This window comes from Gavia stellata, chromosome 4, assembly GCF_030936135.1.
Source record: "Gavia stellata isolate bGavSte3 chromosome 4, bGavSte3.hap2, whole genome shotgun sequence".
Lineage (NCBI taxonomy): Eukaryota > Metazoa > Chordata > Aves > Gaviiformes > Gaviidae > Gavia > Gavia stellata.
In genome coordinates this window covers 75,296,414-75,310,226 of record NC_082597.1, presented here as the reverse complement: position 1 = coordinate 75,310,226, position 13,813 = coordinate 75,296,414, and the positions used below count along the sequence as shown (strand labels likewise).

Sequence of the window (13,813 nt, the reverse complement as noted above, 5' to 3'; positions counted from 1 at the left end):
TTCATCAGGCCACTGCCATACTGTGAATTGCAATGCAAGATTTCCATCCAGTGTGATAACAGTATTCAAAGATCTAAAAGCTCACGATCAGGTCCTAATGAATTAAGCAATTTGCTTAAAAAGATATTTTTAAATTGCATCATTAAAGGATTATTTTTATTTGCCTCTAATATGTAAACCTTCAGGGTAAATTCTTGAACCATATTTTCAGTATTTTTCTCTAAAAACAAGAGAGGTAACCATGGATTAACTTCTTGAACTATGTAATCAATTATTTTTAAGCAGACTGAGATTGTTATATACTCTGATGATTCAGGGAGAAAGCTTTGTGAAAACTCTGAATATCCCATAATTATTTTCGCATAAACCAGAGTACGTCATGGAAATTCTTGCAGGTGACTTCCATAGTATGGTAAGTTTGAGCATAAGCTCTATGTTATCTACATTTGCAGAAGCTTTCTTACCCTCAGCAAAAAGTTTAGTCTTGATAAGGCTTCTAGAAACATATCAGCTCCTTTGTTGGAAAACTCATATCTCCCAGCAATGAAGAAAAATAAGGTCTTCTCAAGACTGAAATCAAGGTGGCTGAAACCAAGCAAACAGACAGCACAAAGTATTTTTCAAGATATAATCAAACAAAATACACAACAGCTTTCTATTCTGGAGGAATTTATTATCCCAAGGAAATAATGAAAGTGAGGCTTTTCTGCTGTTCTTTAGATTGACTATCTTAATCTGATAAACTGCATCTTGGGTAAATAATGAAAAAACAAGACCTTCTGCCTGATCCCACAATCTGCTAAGCAGAGCTAGAACTGGTGTCTAAAAATCCTTTAGCTTCTGACTGAGAAATCCCAGGCAGGTATTTGAATAAATTGGTAACATTTCACCTCCTCTGTGAAGAACTTGTTAGATTTCCTGCTTTGGTTCTTGCTTTAAATAGTGTTGGACAACCATTGCTAATTTTTGAAAAGTAAAAGCATACCCATAGAAATGACCTCGAATGAACTCTTGGATCCTAGCCTTGTACATGGAATGCAAATTCTGAAACTCATGCATTGCTGAAAATTTCTTAATGTTCAAGCCATTTGGGGTGACAACATCTGGAAAAGCAGAAAAAAGGCAGAGGTAGACATCTTCAGAATCAGAGAAATCTTTAAGGAAAGAACCAACGTGTCTTTCAGTTGTCACTATGTGAACAGGTTATGTACTCTTATTACTCATGGATAGGGAACTGCACTGTCTAACACAATGATCTCCACCAGCTTATTCCACAAAGCTATTGCATGTGGCACTCCACTGTCTATAGCATTGAAGTGGCTTTGTACCATTCTGACTTGTACTCAACATTAGTATAGACCCTACTGAACAGTAAGGTCTCCCCATGCCCTTTTGTCCCCTCAAGACTTAAGTAATATCTCCATTTAGCTGTATGTTTTTTGTGCAATACGCCCTTTACCTCTTTATTCTTGGTATCACTTGCCTGCTTTATCACTATAGATTGAAAGCAGAAACTGCTGTGCGATGCACTTGTTTACTGTATGGCACAAGAGAGGTCTGTGCTGTCAAGACTTCTGAGGATTTACCAGAAAAGGGAGAATATAAGAAACCTTTTTAAAAAGACCACCTTTCAGTAATCTGTTGGATTTCTCCTAAAAATAGCCACAGAATAGTATGCTTTACACTTTTATGGCTGCTCTCCTCAAAGATTCCAAAGCATCTTACAATTAAAATTAGTTCATTTGCAGTATCTTCTAAGATAGAGTTAAAGAATATACATAGAGTTATAAGGATAGACGTAGCTTGTTCCAACCAACACTGAAATTCAGTCACTCTTCACCTTTCTGGTAGAGCACAGCAGATATGTAAAGGCTTGCCCTAAATCTAGCTGAAGTAAATTGAAAGAAAGCCATTTTCTTTTCTTTGAGTGGGCTTATGAAAGCCATGTATGGAAATGAACGGGGAGACCAGTTCCTCAGCAGATGTATTCCGTAGTAACACAACTGACTTCAGTAGAGCTATACTAATTTATGATACCAGAGATTCTTCCAATATAAAGAATCTTCAAAGAAGCAAGAAGCGCTAATTATTAGAGGATGCACTGGTGCAGATGTCATACTTGTTCTCCCGGCAAGTGTCATCAGGTGTCTAGTAACCACAACCATTAACTGCAGTAATTTTAGAAGTTCTATGCATCATCCAAAGGACCTTCAGTACGGTATCATTCCCTACCACACATGGTTCATGCAAACAAAACAGCATACCCTTTGATCTCAGTGCACATGGTTAACTCTCCCCATACATCAGGGTTACTGATGGGAGTACTGTCTCCTGCTTGCCACTGATACAGGACTTGAACATTACTTCTATTGTGGTCTTTCAGTCAAGGATGCCTGACATTAAGGGCTTCCTATCCCTTCCCCTAAAAGCAGAGGTTTGCATGTCTAGCATTAAGCATCTGACCTAATACAAAACTGTCTCTTATTTCTGGAGAGACTTAAGGAGACGTCTTTAAAATATCTACGGCTCCTTTGGTTGATTACATATCAAGATGATCTTAAGTACAATCAGTTCTTCATATGCTGTCCAGTATACTTGCTTGACATTTTTCATGCAAATGCCATGGCCATTTTTAATGACTTCCTTGAAATATAGTCTGCTTTAACAGTATATGTATTTCCCTGCCAGGTAAGTGATCTCTGATTACTTTTTATCTGGTGAAATGTTTTGAGACTCTTCAGGTTAAACAGCAGTAGATAAAAACATAACCTTTATTAGCAACCATGCGATACCAAAAACTTTGATGCATCTGTCTCGAAATATCACATTTCGAACTGAAGACCAGGACATCTTTACTTGTTAGGTACTTAGGATTTGGTTTTCAGTGACAAGAAAGGAAAGTCTTGGTGGGCATGACAAGAAAACTTGTGTTCTTATCTTCTGCTGTCCAGCACTAGGAGCTGCTCTGAACAAAGACCTATGTGGCCTCATATGAGTGGGGGGGTCAGCAGAGCAGAAACACCCTCCATTTCTCTTTGTCTTTACCAAAAACATATCTTCTTATTTCTCTGACCTGCTCCTTGCTCAGCATGGAACAACTGGGTCATGCAGGACGTAGCTTTGAGACTGCAACTATCTCAAGCTCTTCCCAATAAAGTAAGAATCCTTGACTAGGTATTTCTGGCCAGTTTCCATCCACTCTCTCGCATTTATTTATCAGGGAGTTTTGGACAGTATCACCCATTATCAGCAGCCTGTATATAACCTGCTCCCATCTTCTTTGATTCAACTGCAACCTCATTTACCCTTTCATGAGGATTGGGGCTCAATCCATCTCTTATTTAAGTTTTTGAGATACAGAAAGACGTGGTGGCCCAAAGCATCCAGTTCACTATTTCTGCCTAGCACCCAATAATATTTTGAATACGTGTGAGGCAATGTGCCCTTGCCCTAGGGAAGAAGTGATGAAAGAGAGCTTTGTTCCTATTTTAAGCATTTTAGGGGTTTTATTGTTTAATGAATTAATGACATTTTTGTTTTAAAATTGTCCCAAGTAGGTCAAAGCAGAATGATTTGACTTCTGTATTTAAAGGGAAGAAACTGGCATTGATTTAAGCAGTAATAGCACAGCATGATGTTTTCTGTTGATAAGTCACTAAGATTCAAGGTTGATTCATACTTTTTCAGAGTTTACTTCTATGGTTTTGATCAAATATATACAGATATGAAGTCTAGATCTTAACTGATACCTAAGTCTCTTGGAATTTTGATTCAAAGTCTTCTCTACTGCTAATGAGAACCATGTTTCATACCTGAATCAAAATATTGAAATCCCATATGTTTTCAAATCATGGAAATGGAACTTGCAATCGCTGACAGAATCTTGCATGATACGTCAAAGAGGACAGGTTCGACATTAGATACCCAAACTTTTGACAAATAATGGTTTGATAAATTATTGATCAAGTAACAACAGCAGCAAGCGAAATCAGCGTAATGCAAGCAGTCATTCTGCCAGGTTTAGACTGGCAAATCGGCCTTTGTCCTGGTGCAAAAGTTCTCAATGCAATCATGTCTACTGAATTTTAAAGGGGCTTTTCCAAGTGATGAGATTTATAATTTAAATTATAATACAGTTTAACATTAATGAGAAGTAGCAGAGAATGCTCTACTTACCACATTTCCTCAGTTATTTTTAGTTAACAACTTTGTTACAAAGTTTATGTCTCAATAAATTCAAATGCAATTAAAAGTTAATTGTGCCAATTCTACATCCCCCTTCTAAAAGTTTATTTTTAAAGTGGATCAAGAAGTGTACAAATTTTTTCAGTATTTACGTTCCTTTGCAGGATTCAAGCTTAATGATCTACTGAAGGATTGCTGAACTTTCTGAACAGCCAATGTCTATGTTGATTTCACAACTTCAGAGAGAATAAATAGTTCGAGAATAGACTCCTACACAGTTTATTTGTGGTCTAAGATTCAAAGAAACTATTAAGGTACTTATTACCATCAGAACATATTTTCCACTTATAATTGTCTCCCTGGATTTGGGGTACCAGTTCCTATAGAATTTCTTTCTAGCTTTGTCAACATGAAGTGTGATGTGTGTCAACAATTTTTTAACCCAAACATTAAATATATTTACTTGGTTTCTTCAAAGTTGCAAGAATAATCAAAAAAAGCTCAGGCCTGTGAATCCCTCTGCATGCAATTCTCTTCAGCTTCAATTGACGTTCTACCTGTGAGCAGTCTGCAGATTTTCTCTCCCAAATTAAACTGGATGCAGACTCATTTCAGTCTCCTAAAATCCCAAAACATAAACTATGATTTTCAAGAACAGCTGGTGTGGGGAGAAGCTTCATGCCAATATAAAACAGCTTCAAAAGTCTGATTTTCAGAGATCAAGTGCTCTGCACTTGGTAAAAAACAAGACCTTTCAGAGTTATCCCAGATTAGATGACTGAACGCTTAAATTACTTTTAAGACATGGATATCATGTTTAAAATAAAAAGGAAAAATCTTCGAAGTTCATCATCGTATTGACAGTTAGTCAGGAATGAGGCAAAGGATCCAATGGACAACTTCTCTTTTACCCTGATGCATGAACCATGATGTGGCTTGAAGCACTGAAGTTAACAGGGATAACAGTCCCAAACTATAATTAGCACTGCAATTCACCTAAAAAAAAAATCTACAAAGAATAAGCAAAACAAAAAAACCCAAAATCATCTGAGCATTGCTATATTTAAAATAACCAACTAAGTGAACACACTGCTAAATAGTCTCCAAACTGTTTTGCAGTTTTTCCCCCATGATGCTTACCTGCAGATGGAGTATTGTGGCTTGTCCTTATAAAGCATTGTGCTGATTTAAAAAGAACTTTAATGACACATCAGACTGGGATCATGACCTTATTCAAACTCCATACATGGAACACAATAAGGTTTGTTGGTAAGTTCCATATTTTATTAGACTAATACAAAGGGGAAAATCAGACAAACCAATGGCCACCTATCTCAACTATTTTTTCAAACTGTACTGCTCAGTCTAGTAGAAAATATTATATCTATCTGTGAAATTTATCATGGTTAGGTCCTAAGATCATGATGGCCACAACCACACTGCTACTCCTAGCTGTGAGAGATACAGGGAAATGAACTGTATTGATTTATGGTTTGTTTTTTGCCTTCTCATCTCTTTCAATACTAAGTAAAGAAAAACAGCATTAGCACTGGAAAGCAAAACTCATCTAACATTGTTTCGCATATGAAACTTTACTATATTTCTAACAGAATATATTACTCATGTCTAGCAAAGCAACAAACCTCACACTGCAAAAGCTGTTGACATGTTGTATTACAAAAGTTCCAGCTTCTGCTTTCATCAGTTGGCCTGAATATATTACCACCATTGGAAATCCTGCTAGAGACAAAATTCCTGAAGCTGAGATGTCCTTGCAAAGAAAGCCTAACATCCATGGAGTTAAACTAATGCTCTCCTGAAATGGTACTGAAAGCAGGTATTAAATGGTGCTGAACTTGATTTCTTCTGGATTACATATGCTACTAGAATGTGTTTCAAGTGGTATTATCTGCACTTTTCTTTTGAAAATTGGTTATTCTCTGTAGTGTAGCCAGACATGCCTATGCATGTGTCCTTGCTCTTCATGTTTGTATACCTGTCTCTGTTGTCTTCATTCAGTCTGAGGAAATGTAGGTACTCGGAGGAAATATAATAAGAACACAATTCAGGTCTTACCAGGATTTCTTTTAAGCATATGTTCTGCTTCTATAGCTGTTATCTGTGAGACTGTGGTGAACACATGGGCACAATGTACAGATGCCCGTTCCATACAGTACCGATGGTAAATCTGTCTCTCTCCTGCTTCCTTGTCAATGTCAAACTGTTAAATAATAAAACAAACAAAAAAGACACCTGTGTGATATGCTCATCAGACTCATTAACACAAAGAAGGTCTCTCATGTTAAGCTTGATTTCCCCAGGGAATAAGAATCATGGGATTATGCTGTTGGTTTGTCTTTCTGGTTTTTGAACCATTTTATCAACTTCAAAGAGTTTGAAGGAGCAAGAGAGGTCTCAGTTCCTGCATGTTCATGAAAAAATGGCAGCTCTGCAATGGAGGGAGACCTAGATTAATGATTCCATGAAAGGTAAGGATCTGTGCTACTTGGCCTGCTGGCTGGCAATATGTCATGCTGCATCTTGCCTGGGCTTGCCTGGAAAACTTAGGAGAGCAGGGAAGTTGCTGGTAACTGAAGTTATAGAGGAGAGAAGAAAAAAGGAATGGACATGAGGAGAGAACCTGGCAGCTGGGTAGAATGGTGGGAATCATGTGTAGGCAAGAGAGAAATGGAGTTGTGGTGGAGAGGTAGGATGTAAGAACTCAGTCAAAAATCCCAAGGGAACAAAGAAAATAGAAAATGAGATATTTTCTCGTACTCAGAGATGTTCTTCCTCCAACTCCACCACTATTATTTGTTGCTCCTTTTACTTCAATTCAAACTCCATTAATTTCTAGAGGCAGACAGAAGTTAAGCTGCTAAATAAGACCATCCCAAATACCAAAGTATTTCTAAATCATCTTTAAACCTTGCAGCTACCCTTTTTTTTTACTGAGCTTACATTAACCTGATGGGAAGAAAATGCACAACACCTACTGAGTGCATGCTTAAAAGTTCAAATGTTCACTAACGATATCCATTGCAAAATCACTACAATGTAGTCTAAAAAAGAGTAATGCTAATGGGGTGTTAATGATTACAATTAAATTGCAATCTTCTTAGTCTTACATGATGTTTCACTTCTGGGAACAGAAGTGTTGACCTCCTAAGGTCAACAGCATGGGCACCAAATAGACTGTGAGAGTTACATGGAGAGTGACAATGACTGTCAATGAGCCCTGTCATTATCACTGCCTAATGCTAGGTGCACGGTCTGATTTTGATTGCATTTGACTCTGTAACTTCATTGACCATAATAGATTTAACCATTATTATAGGCTGGACAGACAGCACTTTCTATAGTTAGGACTGTCTGACCTTTGCCATGGCTAGTTGCTTTTAGAGCTTTAGAACTTAGCCAGAAGTAAAGCTATTTAGACCGTGACTTTTCATGCTGAGTACATGCTTAAGGTTGGTATAGAACACATTTTAAGAAATTTCAGCAAGTGTGAACCATTTCAGGGAACAAAATTTAAGCAAATATTTTTTTAATTTTACTTAGATAGGTATAGATATAGATGTAGATACAGGTATCTTACAACTGTTTTGCTAAGAAACTTAACTGCTTTTATCCACTGAGCAGTCTAATTTTGCAGTGGTGCTACACCACTGGTGGGAAAGTGGCTTCCACTATGTTAGTTGAAAATGCCACCTTAATGTGACCAAAAAATAAATCTTGAAAAATCTCAGCTGAACAGCTCTAGAGAAACTAGGTGCTTTCTTTTGGTATTGACGATCCTATAGATCAAGAGTTTCTAAGCTTGCTGAAGAGATTTTTAGAAAAGCTAGGAAATATGCTTTACCACATAATAGCTATACATTATGATACCATTTTTCAGTTGTATCATCATATATCATATTTTCTGCATTCCCCATAAGAATTTTGGTGCATGAAATACAACCACATCACAAAAGATCTTTTCTCTAGAACATACGTCTCATTTGTCACAGAAGATGAATGGTAGAAAAAGCACAGAGCAGGAGGGCAAAGTAAAAGAAAAATAAAGGTGAATTAATTTGACTCCTGAGAGTGCCACAGATCTCTAGCATGACGCTTTGCTTACCCTAAACCAAATCTTTCGCAAGCAGTTCTTAACTGTGTGTTCCTCCTTTTCTGGGACACTACCTTGATATCTTTGAGTCTGATCCATTGAAGTGTTGAGTATTCACATCTACATCTGAAATCCACTGGACCTATGCTCTGAGGTTATAAAGTACTTGGTACTGCTAATTCCAATAAAAGCTTCCCTAAAACAATGTGATTCAGATACCACTGATGAATGCTGCAAAACAACTCTTAAGAAAATCACAGATATGTTCTTCAGAGCAGAAATCTTAATTACACATCATAAATGACGTAGGAAGCTGCATATTGAACAATAACAAAACCAAAAATCATTATGATTGTTCAACCATTCTGTGTACCAAAGATGCAAAATGAAATAGCTCTTTAGCATGCTGGGCAAACACACAAATGCGATGGGGTACCACTGCACAGTCAAAACTAGGCAAGTTTTTTCAAATACATTTGACTTTATATTAAAAATAATTTTAAAATTGCTAACAAACAAATAGCTGGCCAGACTTTCAAAGGTTTTCGTTCTCTTTTGCCTTTCTCACCATGAATGGATTCTTTACATTAAAAACTAAATCTGGGACATGTTCACTAACTGTAGAGAAACACTCCCTCCACCACTACTAGGAGAAAGGTTCATAAAAGGATTGTTCAAAGCACTATGGCTTATTTCTTGCTAGCTTTTATTTCTTTGATTACATGAAAGCATTTAACGCATTTAACACATCCACATATTGATGCTTATTTCTTCATTGCTATTTGTTTTCATCTTCTGGAAATGGGAAAGATTTTACTTTGCACATGCTTGCATGATTTGTGGCATGCTTCTTCAGAGGTACACAATTCCCTGTCTATTAGCAAGTATAAACTTAGGTCATAGAATTCTCACATTTCATTTGCTCTCACTCTCCAGCAGACTCCTCCACCAATCTGGTAAAGCAAGGTTTTGACCTTTGACCTCACTTATAGTCTGGAGTAAGAAACCTCATTGTGCACCTCTGAGCAGGCTAGATGAGTGGCTTCAGAAAATAAGCCTTAGCCAAGTTGAAGGGCAGGTTAAACGGAACTTAATTGATGAGGCAGTGCAGGAGACAAATTTAGTCCACACAGTTCTGTACAAAGATGGCTGAGCTTGCTGTGGCAGTATGAGCTCCAGAATTAGAGGCAACATGGGGCATGAAACTGTATTGAGCCAGTATGCCAAAATGAAGCAGAACACCAGTGCAGCTAGTTTGCTTTTCACCCCCAAACCAACGTTTCTGCTCAGCAATTGGCTCTGCTGTCTGAATGCTTGTCCACCCCAGCTCAGACACCTGTGAACTATGTTCCATAGTTTTCACATTCAGCGAGGGCAAAGCAAAACATCTCTGAAGTGCGTCATGCTTACTTTTGTTTGTTTGCTGTTATCAGCAAATGGGAACACTAGCAAAGCCACAAACGAAAGCTGCATCAAGAGAAAACCAGATCTAAGTCAGATTAACTGTTTATAGAATCATGTAGGTTGGAAAAGACCCTTAAGATCATCAAGTCCAACCATTTCTTCCTTCAGTGACTTTTAAGGACTAACGACTTCAATATCCACTTCCCTGTAAATATTCCACTGCTCCCAGTGAGGATCCCCTCCTACTCTGTTAGAAATCAAGCAGATTATTAGAATTTACATGATGGCAAGGATTAGAGGGGAAAACGCCTCCCTTATAAAGCCACTCTAATTTCAAAGCAAAACAGGAAGACATTCCACAGGCTTAATGCTTTGGAGTAAAACTTGCATTTGCTGCAATGCAATTCTGCGGAAAGATTTCAGCTCATTTCTGTACTTTCTATGGATCCATGTGTTGAACATAACATTTCATTCATGTCTTAAAATCCAGCATGTTAGGGGGCACAGTAGGTAATCACTGAACTTCCCAGCATGACATTCTGGTTAAGACAGCTAAGACAACCTTTGAATGCAAAAAGAAGGGAACATCAAGCAGTTACAGGATACTGGTGTTATGTTTCTCTTGGAAGCAGTGAACAGTCACTGAAGTAACAAATCCAAATCAGGCTTTCCTACTTCAAAATGATAAAGACAAATTGCAAAGGATTTACAAAAGCACAAGAAGAATGATTTGAGAGTGGAAAAGGAGGAAAGGCTATACTAGCTATGTAAATACTTTTCTGAAAGAGACATAAATTATTTGTCACAGTCTGCATATAATCTCTAGATACTGATACTAGACTATGCTTTCATAAAGCAAAAAAAAGTATGATGAAAGCCAACAGAAGTTAAACCAAAACAAATTCAAACTGGAATTAAAATATGTAGTTTTAATAATGAATAACTTCGTGACACCTTTGCATAAATAATATAGGTTCCCCTCACCACTTGAACCTTATCTCAAGAGTGGATAACATGTTTGTAAGTAGTTTGTATCTCAAATAAAAGGTATAGATTTGATGCATGAATTTTTAGCTGAGAATTTTAGGCAGAGAATGAAATGATCTCTTCTGGCCTTTAAAATCAGTGGCATGCTCAAGTTCACAAGGTGATTCTGCTGTGGAATCAGGAGCAGTCAGAGACAGGCCTGAAGTTCAAATTCCTTATCTAGCAAAAGGTAGAATGGAAAGATCTTCACTTCTAGCATAATCTCACTGACTACCATTGTCTGAATTATGTAAGAATTTTTCTTTTTAAAATCCAGCCTACGTCAACTTTAACTCCAATAGATTTTTATCTTGTGCAAATAGAACTTTCATTCTGGTATAGCTCTGCCATGCCAAAAAAGAATGAAATTTATACTTCCTGGCTTAAGGCAGATTTCCATTAGGTGCTCTACTAACAAAATGGATCAGCTTTGCATAACAGTGAGCTCAGTGACAGCCATGACAGTACTGTACTAAGTGGAATGAGAGCTTGTGCTCCTATATTGTCAGCGTAAAAGCTCTTGACCATTCATTTTCATTGGGATTTTTAGAACTTTTCATTTTAGACCTCTTGGGATAGAATTCTCCACCACTTTAAAAACTAAATTCAGCTGCACTTGTATGAGCCGAATGCAAAACGTTGCTAGGTCTAAATAAAAGTGTTACACGTTGGCAGGGCAACCTTATATAAGGAAAAAGGCAATGAAGAATGAGACTGGGTTTTTTTTTTTCCTTCTCCTTAGAGCACTTTTTCCATTATAACTCAAGGTGATTTTTTAGTAAGAAACACCAGATGCTGAAGCCTACAAATTTCTCCATTATGCCAGGCAGTGGTCCACAAAACCATTTCAGATGGTCACCTCTCAGATGAAATTCTAGGTTAGATCATTTGCCAAAAAGACTGTTCCTGATACAACTGTCTATTCACCTATGAACTAGCCTGGATCACCAGTGTCTCTCAATTTATGAAAGGTGTTGGTCTATTTAAAACCCTAGAAGAGTGAAATGAGACCAGAAAAAACCCCAACCAACCAACCAAAAAACCCCCTAAATAAGCCAGTCCCCTTAAACAATGGGGAAAGCAATAGAAGATTAACATTCTTGATCTTCAGTGGAAAAGTCAGTTCCTCTTGAAGAGAAAAAGGTTCCACACGCTCAGAACTTTTTTCACAGAACTTCTTACCTTCTGGATTAGCTATTTTGGTTCAGTTTATCTTAGCAACACTCATAACCTTACTTTCACCAGTGTAAAAGCTACACTGGACATGGGGACAATAGGAAAAAATGCATTGCTGGTTGGACTATTTAGATCTGCAAAATTTCTTAAGCATAATTAAATCTATAATCTCTCTGTAGGAAATTAAGCTCATAACATACCCTGCTTCTTATTGAAATTAGAAAGTGTTGACTTTGGAAACGTTCAAACCAGTAACCTGTAAGTAGGGTTAGCAGTCCCTGACCCAGCTGTTTACCCAAGGCTCTTCAGGTGCTTAGAAGTAAATAAAATTATCACACACTACCAGTTATCATGCAAGTCACCTTCTGTTTTGTTCTTTTTGTTTTCCCTCCCTTCCTTCCTCCAGAATCAGACTGATTTAAATGTGACTCTAGGAACTAAAACGTACACCGAATAGCTCTTACACAGTTATTGGGTTATTGCCTCAGGGTTCCTTAGCTCAGACATAGCCCATCTGTTGTTTGTCGCATGCTGCTGAGGACACAACAGTGTTACTTCTGCTGTTCACTATGCTCCTGTGCACACTGTTAAGGGTTTTACACCCAGGTTTCCACTGCAGCAAAGGCAGCTAAATTTCATCCAGTCGAGATGAACTGAGTTAAGACTGTGAGAATATAAGAATTGTATAATCTCATACAGTAATACTGTATAAGAACCAAGATCCTACCTCTGAGGCAAAGAGCAGATGGCTCCGGAAGAGGTCAGGAGTCAGACAACATTAGTCTTACATCCATAGTGCACCCTCCTATCTTCCAGCAATCTACAGCTCTGATCTACCAGGTTGACTAGGTTTTCGGTCCCACAGAAAATGTCCTCTTACAGCTCACAGGCTGACATGTGCCCTCAACTCAGGAAACAAGTTTTGGTAGCCTACAATTCAGGCCTCTGTGTGATTTAGGGAGTCTGTAAAGAATCATGCATCGCAGCATGGCACGTGTGATTTAGGGAGTCTGTAAAGAATCATGCATCGCAGCATGGCAACTCTTCACTAAGTCATTCTTAACTTTCCCCCAAAAGACTAGTAAGGCTGAAGGTCAAGTTTTCACAGGTCCAGTGTTTGTGAGGACTATCAGAAGACCACATGGAGTCTTCCCTTCCAGTTTTATCACCTGACAGGGGCTGGTGACTTGAGCTTTTTGTTCATATAAGTGCTAGAGAAAATGTCAGCCATGCTGCACTGCACAGCGCTTTGCCTGATCATTGATATTGATGTTCACTCCAAACAGGTCGGGACTTGGGCCACAGCTTTCTCTAGTCTAAAGCTACTGACCTCACTGGCTTACTTCAAAGAATACATTTGTACCTTTTACACTTGTGCCGATTGGCACATACTGAGCTTTGCTAAGAAGGTGAATTAAAGTCGTATTTTCTGCTGTGGAATCCAGAGAAAGAAAGAAAATCTCAGTAATCCTCTGTATTTTTAAGAGAGATCTTTCAACTGATATCTTCTGGTCCTGCTTATCCACAGGGGTGGGTTAACACTGAAGTGGAAGAGTGTTGCACTCTGTGGGCATGTGCACATGCATGCATGTGTGTGTGTGTGCACAGAGCAGTCAGGGTTGATGGACAGTGGAGGACAAACTGAGAGTGTGTTACAGTGTCAGGGCTAACAGGAAATACTATGGTGAGGAACAACACACTGGTCACACAGGCACAGGGTACTGTGAAAGGAGAGCGAGAAGGGACTGTGAAGATGCCACGTAAATATCTTTTATCAGTCATCAAACAATCATGTCATGGTTTTGCCTGTGGATCCCACTGTTAAATCCTTCCACATTGCAAAAAAGCACTTGGCCTCTGAGGGCTGAGTAGGGCTCTCTCTAGCAGGTGTTCTAAGCCAGCTTTTTGTGG

General features: G+C 38.2%; 1 protein-coding gene across 1 annotated transcript in view; it reads right to left on the bottom strand.

Moving 5' to 3' along the window:
* GYS2 (glycogen synthase 2) overlaps window positions 1–13,813 on the bottom strand; it is a 50,684-nt gene that overhangs the window by 19,167 nt on the left and 17,704 nt on the right. Inside the window, exons 5-7 of the mRNA XM_059816849.1 lie at window positions 6,262–6,406; window positions 986–1,103; window positions 465–585 (exon numbers count right to left, since the gene is read on the bottom strand). Of these exons, the coding sequence (XP_059672832.1) occupies window positions 465–585; window positions 986–1,103; window positions 6,262–6,406 (384 nt within the window). The remainder of the gene's footprint in view (window positions 1–464; window positions 586–985; window positions 1,104–6,261; window positions 6,407–13,813) is intronic.